This window comes from Mus pahari, chromosome 21 (genome assembly GCF_900095145.1).
Source record: "Mus pahari chromosome 21, PAHARI_EIJ_v1.1, whole genome shotgun sequence".
Lineage (NCBI taxonomy): Eukaryota > Metazoa > Chordata > Mammalia > Rodentia > Muridae > Mus > Mus pahari.
In genome coordinates, this window is record NC_034610.1 from 38,174,702 (window position 1) to 38,200,873 (window position 26,172).

Sequence of the window (26,172 nt, forward strand, 5' to 3'; positions counted from 1 at the left end):
TGTCCCCAAAGCAAACCTTGCTTTCCAGGAAATGAAAGCTTCAGGAACGGTGCTGTCAGAACACATCACTATGATCTCTCCGGAGACCTGTGATGATCTTTGTGTCTTCTGTATTTGATCTAGTTCTGTTGATTGCTGTTTTGAAGCTACAAGCATACCCATGTGTTGTACTCACATATTATATAAAATCCCATTTATATATGTTTTATTACATATGCATTATCTAGGATTATTATGTCTGTTATTTACTTTTTATATTTCACATTAATACAGATATATAAGTACAACTTATTTTAACTTATAGAGCTTTATAATACACTTCTGCACGCAAGCCATAAAACTCAGCTAGGGATAGCTCTAAGATTTCTAACTAAGCTGTTAAAAATCATATATTATAAATATTATTGAATGACGTACTGTCCTTCAACTGCTTTTTTGATGTGTCCGTTCAGTGGAACCAAGGGTCTCATAGACACTAAGCATACTGCTTTGTTGCCGGGCTCTGAACCCCACATACACTTCCTAAATAAAATGCAGGAGGATTTATAAAACCTGTCTGCACATCAGCCATGAAAGAATCCATACCTGTGACAGAGTTCTGAGTTTAAAATGAATATCTTTTAATTAGATAATTAATGCAGTAGCCGTAAATAATTTACTGGAATGGAAAACATTTTAATTTTTCCAACTTGAGGCTGATGGTTCACCACTGGTCTTGTTGTCCTCTTGGGCACCTCTTATGGCAATCCCTTTTCTTTTTCTTCAGGCCATTGTACTTCAGTGAAACTGGCTGTTGAACCTTGCTGTAGTTGATGAGCAGAATTTCTGGACTTTTCATCATCCCAATCCCATCCGAGTTGAAAAAGATTCAAATGCTCTAAGAGTCCTTAGTAACTTTGCGCTTAGCTTTTGAAGAAGGACATTTCTAGGATGGAGAGGACTGTGTTATAGTTTGGTTCCAGGACACTGGCATCCAATGCCCACTGACTCCGGTGTGAGCGCAGAAGGTTCCAGAGAGAGAGAGAACAATCCGAGAGTTAGCGACCAGGAACCCAGAAGCAACCTGGCTTTGAAAAGCACAGCATTGGAGACACTCCATGAGTCTGCTTGGCTTCCGGGCAAAGTAGCATTTAAGACCTTGTGTTAAAATGGACACCGGGGACACAGCTCTAGGACAAAAAGCTACCTCAAGGTCTGGAGAAACTGACAGCGTGTCAGGTAGATGGAGGCAGGAACAATCAGCTATTCTTAAGATGAGCACTTTCAGCAGTCAGGAAGGGCAGAGACAACCACAAATAGATCCTGAGCAGATCGGAAACGCAGCTTCGGTGCAGCTGTTTGGTTCGGGGAAGCTGGCCTCCCCTGGCGAGGGCCTGCATCAAGTCACGGAGAAGCAATACCCACCGCACCGTCCGAGTCCCTACCCATGCCAACACTCGCTCTCTTTCCCTCAGCACTCACTGTCCCAGGGCATGACACACAGCCACAAGCCACACCAGAGCCTAGAGGGCCCTCCCTGGCTTTTCCCTGGCCCTTTGCCGTCTGTCGCCTCTGAGGACCTATTTCCTTTTCCAATGCACGGACACAGTGGTGGTTACCCTAGAAAAAAGATCTCAAACCTCAACCCTGCCTACAGCCAATACTCCCAGAAAAGTATCGAACAGGCAGAAGATGCTCACAAGAAAGAGCACAAACCCAAAAAGCCAGGCAAATATATCTGCCCATACTGCAGCAGGGCGTGTGCGAAACCCAGTGTCCTAAAGAAACACATCAGGTCCCATACTGGTGAGCGGCCGTATCCATGTATACCTTGCGGCTTCTCTTTCAAGACGAAGAGCAATTTGTACAAGCACAGGAAGTCTCATGCCCACGCAATTAAGGCAGGCTTGGTACCCTTCACAGAATCATCTGTATCCAAATTGGACCTCGAGGCTGGTTTTATCGATGTAGAAGCGGAGATACACTCAGACGGTGAGCAGAGCACAGACACGGATGAGGAGAGCTCTTTATTTGCTGAGGCTTCTGACAAAGTGAGCCCGGGCCCTCCCATCCCTTTGGACATTGCTAGCAGAGGTGGCTACCATGGGTCCTTGGAAGAATCTTTGGGAGGTCCAATGAAGGTGCCAATTTTGATTATCCCCAAAAGTGGGATCCCACTACCCAGTGAGGGCTCTCAGTATCTGGGCCCTGAAATGCTCCCCAATCCGTCTCTGAATGCTAAGGCGGATGACTCTCACACAGTGAAACAGAAACTTGCACTGAGACTGTCAGAGAAAAAGGGACAAGACTCTGAGCCATCCCTCAACCTCCTGAGCCCGCACAGCAAGGGGAGTACGGACTCCGGTTACTTTTCTCGCTCAGAAAGTGCAGAGCAGCAGGTCAGCCCGCCCAACACCAACGCCAAGTCTTATGAAGAAATCATCTTTGGGAAATACTGTCGACTTAGTCCAAGGAATACACTTAGTGTTACTCCCACGGGTCAGGAGCGCACCGCCATGGGGCGCAGGGGCATCATGGAACCATTACCTCATGTGAACACCCGGTTGGAGGTCAAGATGTTTGAAGATCCTATCTCTCAGCTGATTCCCAGCAAAGGAGAAATGGACCCCGGTCAAGTCAACATGTTGAAGACCACGAAATTCAACAGTGAGTGTCGGCAACCACAAGCCATCCCGTCCTCTGTCAGGAATGAAGGAAAACCTTACCCAGGCAACTTCCCAGGCAGCAGCAATCCAATGCTCTTAGAAGCTCCTGTGGATTCTTCTCCCCTTATTAGAAGCAACTCAATGCCAACGTCTTCAGCAACTAATTTAAGTGTCCCTCCTTCTTTGAGAGGAAGCCACTCGTTTGATGAAAGGATGACAGGGTCTGATGATGTCTTCTATCCCGGCACTGTGGGCATACCTCCCCAGCGCATGCTAAGACGGCAAGCAGCCTTTGAGCTGCCGTCGGTCCAGGAGGGCCACATGGAGTCCGAGCACCCTGCACGGGTATCCAAGGGCCTTGCCAGTCCGTCCCTGAAGGAAAAGAAATTACTTCCGGGAGACAGGCCCGGCTATGACTACGACGTCTGCCGTAAACCATACAAGAAGTGGGAAGACTCTGATACACCAAAACAGAGCTACAGAGATGTTTCCTGCCTGGGCTCCTTCAAGCAGGGAGGGGAATATTTTATGGACCCCTCGGTGCCAGTACAGGGAGTGCCAACCATGTTCGGGACTACCTGTGAGAACAGAAAACGCAGGAAAGAGAAGAGCGTGGGGGATGAGGAGGATGTTCCCATGATCTGTGGTGGCATGGGAAGTGCTCCCGTGGGCATGATGTCCTCAGAGTATGACCCCAAGCTGCAGGATGGAGGAAGGAGTGGCTTTGCCATGGCTGCACACGAGAGCCTTCCTCATGGTCACTCCGACCGTCTAGACCCGGCTCGACCCCAGCTGCCGTCTAGAAGTCCGTCTCTTGGGTCTGAGGATTTGCCCTTGGCTGCTGATCCCGACAAGATGACAGACCTGGGCAAGAAGCCTCCAGGAAATGTGATTTCAGTGATTCAGCACACAAACTCGCTGAGCCGGCCCAATTCCTTTGAAAGATCTGAGTCAACAGAAATGGTGGCCTGCACACAGGACAAGACCCCTTCACCTGCTGAGACATGTGACAGTGAGGTTTTGGAAGCCCCGATAAGCCCAGAGTGGGCTCCTCCAGGGGATGCTGCAGAAAGTGGAAGCAAGCCAACCTCCTCACAGCAGGTACCACAGCACTCCTACCATGCACAGCCAAGGCTTGTTCGCCAGCACAACATCCAGGTTCCCGAAATCAGAGTCACAGAGGAACCTGACAAGCCGGAGAAGGAGAAGGAAGCTCCCACTAAGGAGCCAGAGAAGCCTGTGGAGGAATTCCAGTGGCCCCAGAGAAGCGAGACTCTTTCCCAACTTCCCGCTGAGAAGTTGCCTCCCAAAAAGAAACGCTTGCGGCTTGCAGATTTGGAGCACTCCTCAGGAGAATCCAGCTTTGAGTCCACAGGCACTGGCCTCTCTCGGAGTCCCAGCCAAGAAAGTAACTTATCCCACAGTTCCAGTTTCTCCATGTCCTTTGATAGAGAAGAAATGGTTAAGCTCACGGCACCTCCTAAGCTGGATGAGAGCGGGAAGCATTCTGAGTTTCTGACTGTCCCTGCGGGTTCATACTCATTGTCTGTCCCGGGTCATCACCACCAGAAAGAAATGCGGCGTTGCTCCTCCGAGCAGATGCCCTGTCCTCACCCGACGGAAGTCCCAGAAATACGGAGTAAATCATTTGATTACGGGAACCTGTCCCACGCTCCAGTGGCCGGAACATCCCCATCAACATTATCGCCATCCCGGGAGAGGAAGAAATGCTTTCTGGTACGCCAGGCTTCCTTCAGTGGCTCCCCAGAAATTGCCCAAGGCGAAGCCGGCGTGGACCCCAGCGTCAAGCAGGAGCACATGGAGCACTTGCAAGCTGGCCTCAGGGCCGCGTGGTCCTCTGTGCTTCCGCCTCTGCCAGGGGATGACCCAGGGAAGCAGGTGGTCGGTACTTGTGGCCAGCTGAGCTCAGGGCCACCACTCCACCTTGCGCAGCCGCAGATCATGCACATGGACAGTCAGGAATCTCTGAGAAATCCGTTGATTCATCCGACATCCTACGTGCCGAGCAAGCACGTGCCCGAACAACCGCATCTGTTTTCACATCAGGATGCGGTCCCATTTTCTCCTCTCCAGAATGCCTTGTTTCAGTTTCAGTACCCGACTGTCTGTATGGTTCATTTGCCAGCTCAGCAGCCCCCCTGGTGGCAGACACATTTCCCCCATCCCTTCGCTCCACACCCTCAGAACAGCTACAACAAGCCTCCCTTCCAAGCTGACATTCATTCTAGCTATCCCTTAGAGCATGTAACAGAACACACTGGAAAGAAATCTGCTGACTATCCCCATGCAAAAGAGCAGACTTACCCGTGTTATTCCGGAACATCAGGGCTACACTCCAAGAACCTCCCTCTGAAGTTTCCATCAGACCCGGGCAGTAAATCCACTGAAACGCCCACTGAGCAGCTCCTTCGAGAAGATTTCGCCTCAGAAAATGCTGGGCCTTTGCAGTCCCTACCGGGAACAGTGGTTCCTGTTCGGATCCAGACCCACGTTCCATCCTACGGGAGCGTCATGTACACAAGCATTTCTCAGATACTTGGACAGAATAGCCCCGCCATCGTCATATGCAAGGTCGATGAGAATATGACCCAAAGAACACTGGTAACCAATGCAGCCATGCAAGGGATAGGATTAAACATAGCCCAAGTGCTTGGGCAGCCCACAGGCTTGGAAAAATACCCTCTTTGGAAAGTACCTCAGACCTTACCCCTGGGCTTAGAGTCCTCTATCCCCTTGTGTTTACCGTCCACCTCAGACAACGCAGCCTCTCTTGGAGGAAGTAAGCGGATGCTGTCTCCAGCCAGCAGTTTGGAGCTCTTCATGGAAACCAAGCAACAGAAACGGGTGAAAGAGGAGAAGATGTACGGGCAGATTGTGGAAGAACTCAGTGCCGTGGAGCTAACCAACTCAGACATCAAGAAGGGCCTTTCCCGGCCCCAGAAGCCCCAGCTTGTGAGGCAAGGGTGTGCTTCAGAGCCAAAGGATGGCTGCTCCCAGTCAAGGTCTTCTTCCTTCTCCTCCTTGTCACCTTCCTCTTCTCAAGACCATTCGTCTGCCAGCGGGCCTTTCCCTCCCAACAGGGAGATACTTCCAGGGTCCAGGGCTCCGCCGCGACGGAAGTTCAGTGGGCCCTCAGAAAGCAGAGAGTCCTCCGATGAGCTGGACATCGATGAGACTTCCTCAGACATGAGCATGAGCCCTCAGAGCTCTTCGCTGCCCACCGGAGGCAGTCAGCCGGAAGAGGAAGGGAAGGCCCGCAGGCTGCCCGTCAGCATGCTGGTCCGCATGGCCTCTGGTCCTGGAGGAAATGTGGCAAATTCCACTCTTCTTTTCACAGACGTGGCCGATTTCCAGCAGATCCTTCAGTTCCCCAGTCTACGGACAGCCACTACTGTGAGTTGGTGCTTCTTAAATTATACAAAACCCAATTTTGTGCAACAGGCCACCTTCAAATCCTCCGTTTATGCTTCATGGTGCATTAGTTCCTGTAACCCAAACCCATCAGGATTGAACACCAAGACCACGCTGGCCCTTCTGAGATCCAAACAAAAAATTACCGCAGAAATTTATACTCTGGCTGCCATGCACAGGCCCGGAGCTGGCAAGCTCACGTCATCCAGCGCCTGGAAGCAGTTTGCACAGGTAACAACGAACCCTGGCTTAGAAAGTCCAGTGGGTTGTGGGTCAAATACTAAATAGACTGTGTAGTGAAGGATAGAAGGACTAAAATTTAAAATATACTGGGGACATTTTAGTAACCTGCCCTTATCCAGAGATGGGAGATGCCGTAGCCTGCCCTTACTCCGAGGGCTCCCAGAAAAGCCTCGACTATTGGGAGTGCTTTGTCAGCACAGATAAGGGGAATTCTCCTGCTGGGACTAATGCTTATTGGTCATTTTCCCCTCTGCCTCATGAGTGATAGTGCAAACATGAGGAATTCCAGGACTTATGAAATGAGGAAATAAAACATGGAATGGATACCGGAAAAAAAAAAAAAAGATTGGGGAGGAAGTATGGAGGATGTTAGATCTCAGAGGGCAAATGCCACCAATGATATCAAGGGTGTGCTTGACTACAATTCATATTCTGTGTATCTCTTTCAAAAATGACTTTCCCCAGTTATTGTTTTCTCCTGATTTGCCCCTAAACAGTTAGTCCTTACATGTAAAAATTTAAAATACGATAACTTTTAGAGTAAACAAAATTAATAGTGAAGAAAACAGAGATTTGAAAAATGTATTTTGGATGTTATGTCAGGGTTCCTTTCCCTTCAATGATTTTTTGAATCTCCCTCCTTCATATGGAATGTTTGGCTTGTTCCCTCAAATGGCAGAGTAGGTGTTGGAAGTCTCTGTTAACATTTCGCAGAGGAAATGAGAAGTACTCAGTTTCTGCGCACCTAAACATTGAAGTGACCATATGGAAACTGACATTTTCCCTCTGATTTTTATCTCTGGTGTCCTCTGTTTTCTGCAATTAATTTGTAGCCTTTTATTAAAGAATTTAAGCTGGCTTGCAGGGATGATAGAAGTGCAGGATGTCCAGGCCAGAATATCCTGGAGAAAGCATGCGAAATGATTCTCTCTTTTGATCCTGCAGATGAAACCTGATGCGCCCTTCTTGTTTGGCAACAAACTAGAAAGGAAATTAGCGGGAAATGTCTTAAAGGAAAGAGGGAAAGGAGAGATTCACGGAGATAAAGATCTTGGATCCAAGCAAGCCGAGCCAATCCGAATTAAGATCTTTGAAGGGGGGTAAGGAAACACAAGCCCAGATGTAAAATGTTTGGTTGTAAATCGGTGTGAACGATCCCGATGGTTGTATGTGGTAAATAGTGTGTGAACTTGCAGATGCACAAAGGAAATTCCTTTCTCAGTCAAATTGATGAACGCTGGCTGGAGAAAACTACCAACTACATATATTTTCTTCTAGGACCCGCCCTCAGTGAGCACAGTCCCATTATGCACCATAAGTTCTCTAAATTTATATGAAATTTTCTACATTGGCAGCCCCATGATGTCTCTTATATTCCTTTATTCTTTACTACTTCCTGGGCATTTGGGTTACTACATGGACATACTTGTATACTATGTCGATATGAGTGAAACCATGGATACTTCTGTTCATTTTTAAGAAATAGATTCCATGAACTTCAGTCTTTCTTGGGATCCTGACACTTTCAGCACCTTTTTTTTTTCTCTCGAAGTCAAGGTATTATACTGTGTTCTCTGTCTCCACTGGTGTATAACGACCTCTTCTCAAATGTTCTAAGTCAATGGGACTCAAGTAGTAAGGGCCAATAGTTTATATAATATATATTATATGTGTGTGTATGATGTGTGTGTATAAACATATTACATAAACATGATATATATCAAAAAATATATACATATAACAAATATAGAAAATATATATAATTAAGAAAATATAAGTATATGTGATAACTAGGTTTTTTTGTTTTTCCAAAATTTTTTATTAGATATTTTCATTTATTTATTTATTTATTTATTTATTTATTTATTTTGGTTTTTCGTCATTTACATTTCCAATGCTATCTCAAATGTTCCCTATACCCTCCCTCTGCTCTGCTCCCCCTAGGTTTTTGTTTCAATAGAAATATATTAGTTGCAATCAATGGAAGAGGTCTAGATCTATGATTTTAGCTAAAATATGTAACCGCATTAAATATATTCGGGGGGATTATGTCATTTAGTTCCATCTCACCATCCTGTCACTAATTTACAAAGTTCCATGACCATACTTTTATTCCAATGACATTTGAAGGATAAAATGTTATTTTTGACCATAAAAAAAAAAATATTGACTGTTAGTGACATAAAATTTCTCACACCTACCAATTTGGAGTTGGTTGTTATAGTTGAGTTGCCCTTGGATTTTTTGCTTCATTTAGGCATTGAGTTTTTTCACCACACTTGCATGTATGCATGAACTTTGCCTCAGGATTTTTTTGACATCTGTCATATCATTACATAAATGAAAAGAATGTAGATTTTTGTCTTTCTCAAGAGACAGAACTCTCAGATCTCTGACTCAGTCATCGTACTTCTATGCAGCAGCTGTCTTCAGAGTAGAGCATATGTACTTACATATATGCACTGGTGTATATGGCTTACAGCAGCCATCAGGATTATTGTATGTTTTGAAGAATGCATCTCTGCTAACAAAAAAACATAGGTGGAAATAAAAACATTTCTGGGACTGTCTTCTGCTGTGTTTTGATGATCCAGAAAAATCACATATACCTTTTATTTTCTGTTTTCTAACTCAGGCACGTTTTAATCTCTGAACTAATTCTCTAACAATTTCTGATAGACAGGCATTCATTCCAAACAGCGCATTCTCACCTCTGAAGTTGTTGATTGCAAGTGGTAACAACACTGACAGGGATTACTGACTAGATTATCCAGGTTATCTAGTTGACAGGGATAATAAGCATTTCTTTAAATTGCTGCTTTTCAAAATCCATTGTGTATTGGGTAGATTTGTGGGTCTTAAGAAATGCGGGTATTCATAAATAGGCTATCTGAACACATTCTCCCCATATACAGATTTATGTAGAATTTTACTTTATTTTATTCTTTACATGAGTTAATCAGCTAAGACACTGAAAAGACTTTTTTTGTTTGAGGAGAAAATGTCTTTCTCATCAACTAGCGTCTCAGGGTTTCTTGTGTTTTGAGGGAAAACATCGTGACTAAAAAGCAATTTGGGGAGGAAAGCGTTCATTATACCCCCAGATCATAGTCCACCATTGGAGTAAGTCGGGACAGGAACTCAGGCGGGCCTGGGACCTGGAGGCAGGAGCTGATGCAGAGGCCATGGAGGGATGCTGCTTACTGGCTTGCTCCCCATGACTTGTTCTGCTTACCTTCTTACAAAACCCAGGGATGGTACCACCACAATAGGCTGGGCTTTCTTTCCCACAATTCATCAGTCATTGAGAAATGCCTTACAGCTGGATCTCATGGAGGCGTTTCCTCACCTGAGACTCCTTCCTCGCTCACAACTCTAGCTTGTGCTAAGTTGACAGACACAACCAGCCAGAACAACTGACCTCATGTCAACTTGACACACTATGAAGCCATCACCCTTCCTTTCTTATTCATCCCCAAGATCTCACATTAAAAGACGTAAGTTTAAAAGTCCCACAGTCTTTACAAACAAGCTCAAACACATTAAAATTTCAGTCCCTTTAAAATAGCCAATGTCCTTTTAAAATTTAAAGTCTTTTAAAATTCAAAGTCTCTCAACTGTGGGCTCCAGTAAAATACTTTCTTACTTCAAGAGGGAAAACTCGGGGCACAGGCACAATCAAATCAAGACAACTCCAAATTCCGATCACCCAGTATCTGGGATCCACTCACACTTTTCTGGGTTGCTTGCTCCAAAGGGCTTGAGTCCCTTGCTGCAACTGAGCTGCACTGGAGAAGTTATGTCCTGGTTCTTCCTCTCAGGCCCATGTCCCCAGAAATAAGACACAGGCTCAAAATATATTTACAAATACTGTGGACATATAGCTAGGCTCCTCTCTGATTAGAATTATAACTTAGGATAACCCATTTATTTGAGTCTATATTCTGCTGTGTGACTGGTTACCTGTGATCAGGTACCATAAGTCCATCGCCTGATGTCTTCCTGGGCCAATCTTACTGTCTGGCTCTGTTGCAGAATTCTCTTTCCTCCTACATGTTCCACCTTCTAACTCCTACCTAAGCCATAACCCATTAGATTTATTGACTGGTGCCACATGCATACAGACATAAGATATTCTTTCTATACCACACTTCCACCAATGACTTCTCCTGGCTTCTCACAGGACCAAGCCTTGGTGGTTCTCCATGATCCTTTCATGGCTCCAAAACCAGTACTACCTTGGTAACTCTTATGCATTACCAAGTTTAGCTGCCAGCACTTGGTACAACCTTGGCCACCTCTGGAGAACAGCTTCTCTGTGCTCTCTGGGAAACTGCCCAGAAGATTTCATCTCAGAGGTGTTGGTTTCTACTTCATCACTGCTAATTCCTTAGCTCCAGCTGACCAGCGTCAAGTATTCAAACAAAGCAAAGTTTTGATTTAGTAATTCTAGTATCTCTTAATCACAGCTGCTTCTTCATCCCCAGCTAACCAGAACCACAGAACCTTAATTCAAGATAGCAAGTGGTCCTAATAGAGTCTTCAAACCCCCTTTGAAATTTCCTAAGCCGGGTCTCCATCCTTTGCCCCGCATCTCCTAAGCTCTGATAGAACATCCCACAGAACTCTTAACATCTAGTGGCTCTCCTAACCAAAAATTCCAAAGTCCTTCCACAGTTGTCCCCACAACATGGTCAGGTATGTCACAGCAATATTCCACTATGCTGGTACCAACTGGTCTTAGGGTTTATATTGCTGCAACAAAACACCATGACCGAAAAAACAAAACAAAACAAAACAAAACAAAAAAACAAGTTGTGGAGGAAATTGAAATTGGTTATTCATCTTATACTTCTACATTATTGTTCATTACCAAAGGAAGTCAGGAAAGAAACTCAAACAGGGCTGGAACCCAGAGACTGAAGCCAATGCAGAGGCCATGGAGGGATGTTGCTTACTCGATTGTTCCTCATGGCTTGCTCAACCTGCTTTCTTATAGAACTCAGAACCTTCAGCCTAGGGATGACCCCACCCACAATGGGCTGGGCTCTCTCTCCTGTCCACCCGTAATTAAGAAAATGCCTTATAGCTAAATCTTATGGAGATATTTTCTCAGTTACAATTCCCTCCTTTCAGTTAACTCTAGCTTGTATCGTTAACACACAAAACCAGCCAGTACAACCCAATATTGATAAAGCTAGAGTATCCTTTTCTGAAGAATAATGGTTTTCTGTAAAATCATCATATCCCCTTAAGCAATTTCATCCTTGTTAGGAACCGAGAGAGAAATTGGATGTAGAAGGATGACTTTGCGTCTTGAGAATGTGCTTTGCTTTATTATAAAATGCAAACATGAGAAGAAAACAAGGTTTAAGGCCAAGCCATAATTGGGATGTTTTATGAAAGGCGAAATAGCATGTAAAATTGTTGGTCCTCATCTTCCCCTTTGATTAGTACTGACCAAAATGCCGAAAGGAAGCTTTATCCATAGCTTAGCTGATATTCCAACACACGGAGGGATGTTTCATCTTGAAAAGCCTTCTACAAATTGGACAATTGAATTTCAATTTGCTTTTTTACCTGTTTGGGGATATTAGCTAGAGATGGGCATAGTCAGAAGCCTCTTAGAATGGGAAAAACACAAAACAAAACAAAACAAAACAAAACAAAGATAGTGGGTCTAAATGCCACTAGGAATTCCACAATGAACAAAGGTTTTTGCATGTTAGCCGACCTTTGGAAGCTATACAAAGAACCTTCAGAAATCCTTTCTTGCCACAGTGACTTGGGACCTAAAATTCTAGCCCTGCTGTGGTGTAAGGGATCATACTATTTATTGAGTTGTACGATACAAGTCTACTGTATGATAATCAAAATCTATGTGAGTTATCATGTGCTGTTGGTTTCTAAGCAAAATGAGATTGCAGAGCACTGGATAGGTTTCTCCTCTTCTATCAAGACTTTCTCAGCTCCAGTTCACGACAGTAGACGGCCTCAGATACCCTTTCAGACCAATCCTTCAGGAAACAAACTCCAATTTTATCCAAGTCTCTAGTTCTCATTATGCAACGCTGCTTTCAAGAAGCCAGTTGAAATTTAAACTTCACATGAGTACAGATTCATGATCCTGGGAAGAACAGATCAAATCTGTAGACAACAGTTGGAGAGCGGAGCTTAGCCTTGGCTAAGTTGAAAATTCGGAGGCACACATGTGCCAGGGTTGTAAAAATAGAGTAGAAACTTGCAAGGGAGATTTCTATTCTCAGTTAAGATTATTTCTGCAAATGTCTCCATACGTATTTTATAGATGATGTCATGTTAACAGATTATGCACAAAACATGGTTATTCTAAAATGTTGGTATGCATTTAGTGATGTTCTTTGATTGGAGGCTCTACTATGCCCACCAGTAGGAGATCCAGATCTGTACCTCTCTGGACTTAGGTAAACCTATTGAGACATTTATATATTCCATCAGTAAATCTGAATAAAATTTTGCATACAGCAATAATTCCGTTACATAGTTGTCTCAAGTATTTGCTATATAAACTTCCCAGGGTTCGTAGAAGTTCGTAGGGTGAATAACTAGAAAAGACCCTCATAGAAATTGACATCAGGCAGTGACTAATTTTTGGTTTGGTATATCACATGCTAAGAGTATTTAAAATCATGGTGATCTGCCTCTTCTTCACATAGGTACAAATCCAATGAAGATTATGTGTATGTCAGAGGACGTGGACGGGGAAAGTACATTTGTGAAGAGTGTGGAATTCGCTGTAAGAAGCCAAGCATGCTCAAAAAACACATACGCACTCATACTGATGTTCGGCCTTATGTATGCAAGTTATGTAATTTCGCCTTCAAAACGAAAGGTATGAGCGTGGCTTTTGCAGCTGCTGTTGTTTGTTTGGAGAGGGCAAGGTTTCAGGAAAACTTCCGGCTACTTCGGATTCTGAATATTATTTTGTAACCCACTTTCACCAACCATGAAGAGTGTTTTGTTTGTGAAAATAGAACCCCCTGAGGTATATTTCCTCCTTCCTGTCCAGGATCCAAGGATGTATGTGAGACTCTGAGACTCCTTTTATGACTAATTAAGAGCTACAGACTGAGGGCCAGGCAGGTTGTCTCTGAAGGAAAGTGGCTTAGAAGTGCCTGGATGGTTATTACTTCATGTTGGAAATTTATGTGGGCTAGATAATATTTGCACCAATATTGAAATTCTGCAGGAAGGCAATACGTGAGTGTCAGCGGCTAAGCAAGGGAAGCTACCGGGAAGAAAATATGTGGCCATGGTCACTTTCAAGAGTATAAATAATGTAGAGATCCACAGACTCCCTGGTGGGCCCCCTCCATCCACAGCTGCATTAATTATACATAGAGACTTGATAGCTTCTGCTCTGTGTATTTATCAGCGTGGAGGCAAGCCTTACTCTCAGACCTCAAGAGTTAATCTCATCCAGCAAAGACCTGCCTTGAGCTAACCTGTCACTTTCAAATGTCTGTTTTAATAGGCTGATTTATACAGAAATGTTTCACTCAAGGTTGCTTAACTTATATTCCTATTATTCTGTAATATGGCGAAAACCTTCATGTTGCGTGTCAGCTCTGTCTAAGGTAGCTTGTAGACAGCTCTTCATCAACCCCACTTCATTTCTAGCATTTTCACATTTAATTTTAATATCAAGCAATTTGCCCTGATACGAATAATTAAAGCCAGGTATGAATTGTGATAATCGGGCAGGGAGACATATTGCCTATCTCAGTTGTAGCCCACAATCTTAAACGGTGCTCTTTTGACAGAAGTATTAATGTTCAGGGTTTTCAAATATCTGTTTATTAGGAGAGTATTTATGTGTCTTTAGTGCCTCATTTGAAGTTTAATAGAGAGAAGGCACATAAACATCTGTATCAAAAGAAATAAGGATACTGCTCTTTAAATACCCTTCTCCCGTAGCGTGAGCCAGCTTACTGAGAATTCCCTAGGAGGAAAGATTTAAAAGTTTGATTTTAGGGCACACTGCAAGTCCACCAATCACTGTGAAGTTTACAAAAGAATACTCTAGGCAAAAGATTAAATCCAATTATAAACCGTTGTGAAGACTCCACCAGGAAAGAGCGTTCTTTTGATCATTCATGGAATTTTCCTTGTCAGCCTCTGGGAGTATGCCAGCAGAGGTCTAGGAATTTGAGGGTGAGCAGTGCATTCTTGGGAGCTCCACTGGGTTCATCTCCTGCTGAAATATCCACTTTTCAGGTTTTTGTTCTCTGAGTATAAGTGTGTTGTAAGGACCTATCCTCCTTTGCCGGGACCAATCTCCTAGGGACCAATCTCCTCCCCTTGCCTGTACCAAGCTCCCATCATTCTCTCCTGTCTTGCCCTGGTCTGCTACATCAGATGCTCATGGCATCTGCAAACCAAAGTCCAGGTGGAATTGTTTCCAATTCCAACTTCCTAGCTAGAAATCTGCTCTGAAGATTGCAAACATACTCAGAAGAAGAGAGCCCGAATGAGTTTCTCTCGGGAGTATGAGTATATATAGTTCATAGCTACTGTATATGAAGAAGCACACGAAAGTTCAGACACAGTTCGCTCTATGCCTGACGAGTTGATTTTAGGAGCTCCCACGCAGGGCTCAGCCCCTGGATAAAGTGGTGTATTACTGGCACACAGCTCACATCCTCCTCTATACTTTTAAATAATTTCTGGGTGACTTGAATGCCTTATTCAAAGTAATTGCTGTGTATTTTAAAAAATCGTATTGTTTATGCAATACCAAAGAAAGAAGATTTTCAATTCAGACAATCTTTTTTTCTTCCAGTTTTGAAACTTAGGTGGTTGAGACTACAGAGGTAGAAGTCAGAGGGCTGGCTGTATCATATCTTGCATCTTCACCCATATACACACCACACATACACAAACAGTAGCAGAAACAGATAAGTTTAATGAATTCATGGAAATTTAATAAAGTTTAATTCACTTACGTCCTTAAGAGTTAACATATCCAAAAATCTCTTCGAGCTCTTTCAAAAATGATAGATGTTTGGATAAGAGCAATAAAAATGTAGAAATATTTGTACTGGAGGTATAAAAATAATATGTAGAATTTCTAGATCTATAAGCAACAAGTTAATCGTAATGTGAGATAGTAATTTTTGACAGGATAGCTCATTGTGATTTATTTATTTAATTGATACTAAGCATAGCTGTATCAGAGAGAGTAAAATAATGCCTTCATCAGGCTGAGTTTCTACCTAGGTTTCTCGGAGCCTGCACTGGAAAATAAAAGTGCATACTTGTGTGTTGCCACTACATTGTCAAGACGACAACAGACAACAACACAGTTATTTCATGAGAACAATTGAATACACTCTAGGACCCTGAGTTGATCCCTGAGTCTCTTGTGATGTATAAGATAGTTCATCACACAGTGTTTTGTATCAGTCACCACAGTTTGATAGTTAATTCTCTTGTTCTCTTGTTTGCATTTTCTAGGAAACCTAACAAAACACATGAAATCTAAGGCCCACATGAAAAAGTGTCTGGAGCTGGGCGTGTCGATGACATCAGTAGATGACACAGAAACAGAAGAAGCAGGTATGTGGCTTACTGAATGGACTGACCTCTCAGGTGGCCTTTGTGGCCTAGTGATTGCATGCCACTTTATTAAGCACTCTTTGCAGGGAATAAAACAACACACTGAACTGTTTCGGAACTACTAAGGAGAAAGGAAACCATTTGCCATGGAAATTGTTTTAGAGGGGGAGGGCTGTATTAGCCAAATAATTGTCTCTAAACACTATAAAGGGATGTGTGCATGAGGCAGGGGATGGAGTTGTGATTTATGTGCTGTGAAGCTTTGGGCGGAAACTGAAAGCATTTTAATGTGTTAGTCTTCCTATTGAGAGGAAAGACAGTAGAAAAACTATCCATCATCAACCCCCGTGGAGGATCTGGAGGTCGGCAAACCTCCTGAGGTATCTATCCCTCTTACATATAAACTTGCACCTGAAACAGGAGAGACAGGCTGCCGCTTTGCTTTTCTTCCTCTAGTGAAAGTCATTAGCAATACTAGCCACATCCATTTGTTTTGAGTTGTGTCATGAGACTTCTCTGAAGTCTGAAACAGGAGATCCTATTCTGGAGTTCTCAGGGACCAAACCAAGTAGGTAGGCACAAGTAAGTGTCCAGGAGTGGTTCAGAGCCATGATCGTTTCAGGGCATCAAGGGGGCTAAGGAAGGCTTTTGGGAAGAGTATTGGGATAGATAGAAGCTCCCAGGGTTGAAAGTGAGATCTTAACCACTGTTAATTACTGTTGGGTTCTTTCAGAAAATATGGAAGAGTTGCACAAAACATCTGAGAAGCACAGCATGTCCGGCATTTCAACTGATCACCAGTTCTCAGATGCTGAGGAATCTGACGGGGAAGATGGAGATGATAATGATGATGATGATGAAGATGATGATGACTTTGATGACCAAGGAGATTTGACACCCAAAACAAGGTCAAGAAGCACCAGTCCTCAGCCTCCTAGGTTCTCCTCCTTGCCTGTCAATGTTGGCGCTGTAGCCCATGGCGTCCCTTCAGATAGCTCTCTGGGACATTCGTCATTGATCAGCTATTTGGTTACTCTACCGAGTATTCAGGTCACTCAGCTCATGACGCCCAGTGACTCTTGCGATGACACCCAGATGACAGAATATCAGAGGCTGTTCCAGAGCAAAAGCACAGACTCTGAACCGGACAAAGACAGGTTAGACATCCCAAGTTCCATGGACGAAGAGACCATGTTGTCTTCAGAGCCAAGCTCCTCCCCAAGGGACTTCTCCCCCTCAAGCTACCGTTCCTCACCAGGATATGATTCTTCACCCTGTCGAGATAATTCGCCAAAGCGGTATCTGATACCCAAAGGAGATTTGTCACCCAGAAGACATTTATCACCTAGACGAGACCTGTCACCCATGAGGCATCTGTCACCAAGAAAAGAAGCTGCATTGAGGAGAGAGATGTCCCAAGGCGATGCTTCACCAAGAAGGCACTTGTCCCCAAGGAGACCGTTGTCTCCTGGAAAGGACATTACAGCAAGAAGAGACCTCTCTCCCAGAAGAGAGAGAAGATACATGACCACCATCAGAGCACCATCTCCCAGAAGGGCTTTATATCCTAACCCTCCATTATCCATGGGGCAGTATCTGCAAACAGAGCCAATTGTATTGGGGCCTCCTGTAAGTATAGCCTGAGTTCTCTTCACCAGAGCTGCAGAGCATTGGTACCTCCTATAAGATAGTTATAAGGCATCTATTACAATGTGGGTGTAATGAACCTATTAATACAAATAGCAGGGAGACATTTTATCACACATCGTGTTGGTGACATGGCTGTGGCATTATTCCAAGTATAAGATTGTATCAAAGCAGGAGTGAACTTGCAGGTAGGAACAGGTGAAGCCTTCCAAATGCTTTGTAAGCATAACTATAGACGTGAGCCAAAACCCTTAGGTGAAGCCCCAGGTATGGCATGCTTATGTAGACAAACATGAAGACAGTAAATTGTTAGTGATATTTATGCTTCAGCAGGTGAGGACCCTGATGCAGGCTTCGTCCTTGACTTCCAAAATGATTGTTAAAATTTACTCATGATATTGTCCACCATGTGTACATGTGTGAATGGTCAGGGCCTGGGTAAAGGTAGTGTGACAATCCCGTAGCCCATATAGTAAAAGGCATAAAGGTTTCTGCATTTTTTTTTCTGTTGTTGCTGTTAGCACCAGGTGTAGATGCAGAGGTGAGAATGCAGGACAGAGAATGAGCTGTCAGAGAGCTCCAGAGAATATTCTGAGGTTTCCACCTTTTTCATTTTATTATAAAGTAAGGTGACAGTGGTAGTGGCTGTGGGCCGCACTGAAACCACAGGTTTACTGAAAAGCTACAATGAAGCCCCTGCTCTGCCTCATTGCACAATAGCCCGGCAGATCATGGCGTCTCTTTTCATTGGGGTACAATTGTCAAAGAGAGCACAGAGGCATGCTGCCTTCTGAGTTTGTTTGCTTTAAAAGTGGTTCTAGTTTCCAGATCTTTCTTCCTGCCATTACCCTCTTTGCTCTGTATTTTCTGTCTGGCATAGCATGGTCTTTCGTAGGCATAGAAGGCACTGCTAACTCCTAGCTCTGTCTGCTCCTGCCCTGGTAGCCAGCCAGTCCCCTCTCTCTCATTGCCCACTGCTATCTTGATTCATGAGCTTACACTGCCATTCTTAAACTTTAGGAAATCTCCCAGCCTTTCTTGTGGTATCCTCATCGTCCTTTTTTTTTTTTTTTTTTTTTTTTTTTTGTAAATGGGAGTGAAGTTCTTCTTGATGTTGCAATCCTGCAGAGACGTGCCCTGATGCCTGAACACGGCTGATTTCAAGCTAGTAAATTAGCAAGCTAGGAAAAAGCGCCACATTGCTGCAAGTTTCTGTATCTTGTGCTACGTAAATCACTATATGGTGAATAGGAAACTGGAAATCCCTCTGGGGTGTCCTCAGATGATTCCTGTGACAGAGACGTGATGCTGGCAGGGTGCGCTAAACTAGTCCTGATCCCTCATTCCTGAGGCTTTTGAGTCAGCTTTTGGCCAAGCAGACCATAGCTGGCTTCTGTGAGTCCATGGAACACATTCAGGTAACCATGTCATGAAAACAGAGCCATTGATTTAACATGCTGTTAAACTCGGGCCAAGGAATTCATTAACTAATTAAGAAGTTAAACAGAATAAAATAATTCCTTTACTTTGGACCTTTGATTCACTACGAAGTTAATCAAGAAATTTAGTGCCAAACAAGAAAATAAGTGTTGCCAGTTATTGAGTTTTTCCTAAATGTTTGTGTGGTTTTTATTTCATTTCATTTTGTTCTTCTTAAAAATATCTGGACACCTCACAGAGCTCATCCTTCATCCCCAAAAAATCGTTTGGCTTGCTACCCAGTCCAGTTATCTTTAAAGAAAAAAATTCCCCCCTGCTACCTGTTCTCATGGGAGGCAGCAGAGCCGGGACTCAAGCAGGAGCCCTGCCCTGAGTCCTCAGTTTGTGTTGACTGGTTGCCTCTGGATGGCCGTGACAACTATATCTTTCTGTGATGTGTGAAAGACCTTTGTGGTCAGAGAAAAATAGGCCTGACCATGCTCTGACAGGCGTACCTCCTGATGGCTCTATAGGATGAAGACTTTCCTCTCTTTAAAAAAATGTACAGAAGGGAATATGACCAGCCATGTCCCTTTTCACAGAAATTCTGTTCTGCTACCTTGTCATTTTGCACACCTTGATGGAAGCTTTACAGGGCAATGACTGGTGTGAAGGGACCGTGACACCCAGGATGACATAAGATATAATTGGTTTAGTCTGAACTTAGAGCCAATGAGATTTAGATGGAGAAACGCACACCACTAGGATTCCTCTCCTAACACCCTCTGGTTCATTTTAAGATAGATAATAGAATTTAAAAGTGTGTGCACTTTATTCAGTCAGTCACCGTTTTTGAGGACTGGAGTATGGTTCAAAGGGGAAATAATATTACAGCTACAGCCTCATTTTCTTATGCATATCTGTCTGTTGTAGATGAAGATTGTCCTCAGGAAAGCAGTCATGGTGTTCAGTCTCTCTTGTCTGTGCCATCTTGGGTGGGTTGTCTTGCATCATGGCCACTTGTGTAAGGAAGTCTGCATCAGTCAGACATAGTCCTTGCCTAGATACTGCCTGTCCCAAAAAGAAGATGTTGCACAGCTCTAAGCAGTGCGGCTGTCATTACATTAAGGATAGAGCCTTTCTCGGGTCAGGACTTCTGCTCAGTTACCTCTGGCTGGTGCCAGGAGCATTAGGGTTCCTCTGCTGTTTGGTGAAGACTTACAGACCATTCACAGGATTCCTCATGAGTCCTGAAATGTTCACATCTCCTGTCGTGTGAGGTACTGGTGATTCCAGAGTGCTTATTGGACCATTTCATCTGTGTTGCAGAACAGATCATTTGTGTACAGCTTGGGTAAGCTGTAGCCCAGACCACGATGAATTCTAAGCATGGTAGACAGTAGTAGGCATATGCATAATTTATAGTTTCGAGGCCAGGCTCAAATCTAAATAGAACTGGATGGGTCCCTAATGGTAGGATTTGGTCCTTGAATCTGGGAGCTGAAGCATCCTTGAGATGAATACTACAAATTTTAAGACAGCTTTCCTAAATTATTAGCATATTTGACAAGTTTTAATCTACCTTGAGTTCTCATATAAGGAAGCAGTGAAGTTCATTATTAATGAATCCCAGCAATTAAAACTCTAATTCACTAGAGCCAGATAATCTGGCGATCTAAGCTATGTTCTACTACAAAAACAAGAATAGCAAATAAAGTCTTAATTTCAGGAGAAAACCATGAAATCCTGAATTGTGGCTCCAAATTTTAAATACCTTTGCTTCATTAATTCCAAGGAGACATTCGTGTTATAAGTAATACCAACAGAGAAATTGAGCCATAACCATCTTTGATTCCAGCTATGAAATTGAATGTAAATGATTAACTGTTAAACACACATGATATTAATGAGTACTTGCTTCCTTTCAAACATTGCCATTTCTACAAGACTTAGCTTTGATCTGGGACTTGAAGAACTCTGCATTCTTTATAGGGCCTCTTCTTAGTCGGGATGTGTTCTTGTAGGCCAATATCTTGCACACCAAGACCTCTCTTCATAGTGGCTTCTTCCTCTTGATTAGTGTTCAGCACAAATGAACCTCTGAGTAGGGATGTATTCCTGTAGGCCAAGCCTTGCACAGCAAAAGAACGGATTTGTGGTTTCTCAAAACCACCCTGCCTTCCTTTGTGTGAAAAAGTGTTTTCTATAGTGGGAGATATTTAAAAGGCAATCCTTGCAACACCGGCAGGGCATTGGTGGACAGGCTTGGCTTGTTTTCAGCCTGGGGTACTCTTTGACCGGAAGCTCTGAAATCTCTCCACCTGGTTCGCAAAGTTCCCATGGCAGGTCGTGGCCACACCAGCCCCACGCTTCCAGATTCCCACGGCTTTTTGGGGTGCACTTCTTGAAAACTCCATGCTTTGCCACAGTACCTTTCTCTCGGGAACCCAGTTGAGTTGCTGCATGAAGGAAAACAGCACACACACTTAGTCTGGAATCAATAGGCAACACAAACGCTGGGCACATCCTAATTTGTAAGCCATTCTAAATTAAATCCTCCAGTAGCGGATCCCAACAGATCTGCCACGTTGTGAACCGGGGGCCTCCGCTACCTACATTTTGGCCTGCATGCTCACCTCCTGTTCACCAACCCAGTCTCCTCTTCCACCATCCTTTTCTCTAACCCGGAAGTCCCGCCTACTTACCCAGTGATTGGTTCCTTGAAATATTTATTCATTGGGGAAGGTTCACATGAAGTCACTTGAGTACTTGATTCACTCCTTGTCCCAGGCAGCCTCTCTTGAAGAAGTGGAATTAGCAACAAAATACAAACAATACCAGGGCTATCCACAATGGTTTTCTGAAAGCCTGTTGCCAACTTATTATTTCTACCAAGCCTAAGGAATACCTTTCAGTGCAGCCTACAGCATAAATAGTTGATAATCTTGTTTCCTTTGAGTTTAAATCCCATCAATATTTATTAGTCATCCTTTGTGTGTGTTGTTTTGTGCTTTTGTTTTTGTTGTTGTTGGTGGTGGTTTGATGTTTTCCTGGTAAATCCATTCTTTTTACTTGCTCTTATGAAGAAATAGCCATCACATGATATTATTATGCCTAGTGGGAAATACACTGGTTGCTTTAGCATTTTGCACTTGAAAAACAAAAGCCACTGTCCACAGGGGAATACCTTCATTAAAGAACTGGAAAAAATAGCTAAGGAAGCTATTCAATTTTGAGAAATACTTTCTAGGTGCCAGGCATCCTGAAGGAGGGAGGGGAAAAGAGAGGGAAAGAGGGAACAGGTCTGAACTCTGTGCTCTGTTTTCCTGTGTAGAATCTAAGAAGAGGATTACCTCAGGTTCCTTACTTCAGTCTCTATGGAGACCAAGAAGGTGCTTATGAACATCACGGCTCCAGCCTTTTCCCTGAGGGTCCTACTGACTATGTCTTCAGTCATCTTCCACTCCACTCTCAGCAGCAAGTACGAGCTCCTATACCCATGGTGCCAGTTGGTGGGATCCAAATGGTCCACTCCTTGCCTCCTGCCCTTTCCAGTTTACATCCTCCACCCACATTGCCTCTGTCCACGGAGGGCTCTGAGGAGAAGAAAGGAGCACCAGGGGAGGCCTTTGCCAAGGATCCCTACATCCTTTCCAGGCGACATGAGAAACAAGCCTCTCACGTTTTGCGGTCATCTGGTCTATCTAGTTCTCCCTCCTCCCCACGGCTATTGATGAAACAGAGTACTTCAGAAGACAGCCTAAATTCCACCGAGAGAGAACAGGAGGAAAACATACAAACTTGTACAAAAGCCATCGCCTCACTCCGGATTGCAACAGAAGAGGCAGCTCTGCTTGGGGCTGACCCGCCCACATGGGTACAGGAGTCCCCCCAGAAACCCTTGGAAAGTGCACACGTCAGCATTAGACACTTTAGCGGGCCTGAGCCAGGTCAGCCCTGTACCTCAGCCGCCCACCCTGACTTACATGATGGTGAAAAGGACACTTTTGGTACATCACAGACTGCAGTAGCTCACCCCACGTTTTACAGCAAGAGCAGTGTGGATGAGAAGCAGGTGGACTTTCAGAGCAGCAAGGAATTATCTTTAAGCACAGAGGAAGGCAATGAACCTTCATCAGAAAAGAATCAACTCCATTGATCTGCAATGCATGGACACATTCATTTCCACATTTCCCCCCCCCTCCCCGGTTTTGTTTTTGTTTTTCTAGGAAATAGAAGTAAACAAGTTGATAGCATGCCTGTCCTAAGTTACAGTAGTTGGCTATTATAAATACTTTTGTTATTTTGAAAACAATTAGGTAAATTAACAAGTCATCTTGAGCCTGACCAAAACAAAATTTGAAATTAACCTATTGGGTCTGGTACTTTGAAAATTGTACAGATGTTTGTGCCTTTTCTTTACTTTGCTTATATTCTTATAAGCATTTTTTAGCAGTAATTTGTACATATTTTAGAATTTGTGTATCTGCTTTGTAATAAATGTAATCTCTTTCCTCTTTTGGACACTTGGATCTAAAGGATGTAAAGCAAAGCAGCATCTATATATATGTGAGGTTGCACTAAAACATATTTTTATATGATAAAAACTGAACAGCTTTTATGTACAGCTCTGATTCTGTAATACTAATATTTATTTTGTTTCATAAACTGTACATTTTTCTTAATGTTGTGGACTGCTTTTCTATGTGAAGCATGGATTTAACTGTTGCGTAACTAGAACGGAAATGTCCATTGTAAGCAAGATATTTAAACTAGAATATCTTATTCTGCACTTATGCATTAGTTACAAAAAAAAAAAGATAAAGAACGTATCAGTCGGTTCTTAACTTGTAAATTCTTTTTGTCTCTTGTTTGCTGGATTGACAATAACTTAAGTGCTGATTGTGATTTTAAATGGATAGTACCGTAAAGCATTAAAGTAAACAATGTGCTATTGTGAGTTTTTTCAAAGCTTTATAAATCAGTTATAAATAATATTAAAAGTATTTGGTCTTATGTGAACATGTTGATCTATATACTCATCTAAAAATATGGGAAAAACATTCCGCCCCATGTAAATATGTACAAGTGCATCACTGGTACAGTTTTCTGTTACTCGGTTGGACACAAGGTTGCCACAGACCTATGCTAGAGTGTCTTTAAAATTAAAGTGAGAAAGCACATGGACTGTGTAGAGCTTGGTTATCGGCCGGCCCGGTGGCTTGGTAGGCAGTGCTGTGCACTGCCAGTGGAGAAGGCCTGGGCTTAAAAATCTTGGTTCTTGCTGCACAGGATAGTGACTGGAACTAAGGCTGCATGGAGGGTTCGCACTTGGACTCCAGGGTTGGGCGTGGAAGTGGGGAAAGGGGATGGAGACCTGCTCCCCAGCTCTTCCCATCAGCCAGTCCATATGGTTACAGGGTTACCATCAGCATTAGGAAATGTCACCTTACCCTTCTGTACAGGGAAAGAGTGTCACTCCTGGCTGTCTCAGGGGGAATGAAGAAGAGAAGCCTTCAAGAGAAAGCAGCTCTTGGTAGGAGGAAGTTTTTTCTTTTGTATATAACCTTCAGAATGGCTTTTGATCAGTGTTGAAGGTGGGAAGAGCCTTTGCAGGTCCAGAAGAGCGGAGCAGAGGGGTACAGCAACATGTGCACACGCATGCACATGTATGTGCATGCGCACACACAATCTGGGTTATCTTTGTGCTATATAGTGGATTATAATTCTGTGAAACCAAGTTTGTATATTGAATTACATTAAGGAGTGTTCTTTAAAAAGAGAAATAAATATACAATTACATGCTTGAGGTGTCTAGTTTTTGTGTGTGTGTGTATGTGTGTGTGTATGTGTGTGTGTTTTACGTTCACTTCTGATTTTGTTTCTTAGAGGATTTTTTTTTTTGATGCTTTTAACCTACACTCTAATTTTAATTGTTAGGTTCTGTCTGTTTCGCGAGGCACATCAACTGCAGATGGTCTCTAACCAAGTGATAAGGTAGTTATTGGTTTCCATGGGTCATCTGATTAGCCTAGAAGGCGGGCAGTTTCTAGAATGGAGGCCTGAGAAATGAAAAGGCTTGAGCCTAGGAAGCATGCACTCTTGTTTCCAAGGTAAAAACAAAACAAAACAAAACAAAAACCAAAACATTAGAAACATACCATAAAATATCCACAGATCAAGGGGATCTTGAAGACCAGAATCTTTTTAGTAATAAAAGTAATTAAAATGATCATAACATGTAGAAATCTCAGTATTTTAATTATAAACACCTCAAGTTGGTAAGTGTATACCTTACCTGTGTTGTTCATGAGTCAGACAATCAGAACTGTTTTTCAAGCATGAATCCAAGGTGAACAAAGTTGACCAACCAAGAATCCCCGGATCATTTTGATTATGTAGGGAGAGTTTTGTCTTACTCCTCTGACATGTATGTGAGAGATGGAGAAAAAGCTGGGGTAGAGAGGATTTAGGGCCTTTGCATTTGTCCAGTTCATCAGTATTCCTCAAGCAGTGCTTGGGTCCTGAGAAGATGACGGACTTCTACAGGGGGTGAGAATGTTTGTTTTCCACAAGCTCACATAAGTAGTGGAGATTTCTATGTGAGCAAATGTTAGAATTAAATACTGCACTGGAGCATTTTGTCATAACCAAGGTTGGTAATCAGGACTGTGCTTTTGTGAGTAGGAAGAGGGAGACGTCCCCCCATGGCCTTGGGACACAGCCTAGAAATAATATGTTGACAGACTCAACATACTTTCTCATGAGCTGCAATGGCGCGTCATTCAGTGTGCTAGGTATACATTCGGTGTACTGGGTATAGATTGCAGAGCAAAACAAATTCGTGACTATCTGTCATCTATGTTCAATGGGGAAGGAATGTTGGAGGGGAGATGAATGAAGTGAGAAAGCACAGGTTCGTGATGGCGCAGGATGCGTGAAGCTGTACATGCACAGAAAGAGAGCAGAGTGAAGCTGCTTCTGAGGGGAGCTGGTGGAGTGGTACACGGCTAGGGCAGAGACCAGACTAGAATCTTGTTTCCGAGTCCGTTGTGTGAGTCTGCAAATTCAAGGAAGACAGGAGCAAGAAAGTAGCCTTTGTAGGGTGTGTGTGTGTGTGTGTGTGTGTGTGTGAGAGAGAGAGAGAGAGAGAGAGAGAGAGAGAGAGAGAGAGAGAGAGATACATACT

At 43.4% G+C, this 26,172-nt stretch overlaps 1 protein-coding gene across 11 annotated transcripts in view; it reads left to right on the plus strand.

Annotated features, from left to right (window-relative positions):
- Hivep2 (human immunodeficiency virus type I enhancer binding protein 2) overlaps positions 1 to 24,790 on the plus strand; it is a 190,249-nt gene extending 165,459 nt beyond the window's left edge. For 9 of the 11 annotated variants that reach the window (XM_029532980.1, XM_029532985.1, XM_029532981.1 and 6 more), the window contains 6 exons: positions 767 to 6,308; positions 7,266 to 7,420; positions 13,016 to 13,191; positions 15,816 to 15,917; positions 16,651 to 17,546; positions 22,318 to 24,789. In XM_029532980.1, coding sequence (XP_029388840.1) covers positions 1,149 to 6,308; positions 7,266 to 7,420; positions 13,016 to 13,191; positions 15,816 to 15,917; positions 16,651 to 17,546; positions 22,318 to 23,142 — 7,314 coding nt within the window. In that variant the 5' untranslated portion in view covers positions 767 to 1,148 and the 3' untranslated portion in view covers positions 23,143 to 24,789. Of the gene's footprint in view, positions 1 to 766; positions 6,309 to 7,265; positions 7,421 to 13,015; positions 13,192 to 15,815; positions 15,918 to 16,650; positions 17,547 to 22,317 lie in introns of all 11 variants that reach the window. The other 2 variants (XM_021220971.2, XM_021220970.2) reach the window with 1 other exon arrangement.
- The last annotated feature ends 1,382 nt before the right edge of the window (positions 24,791 to 26,172 follow it).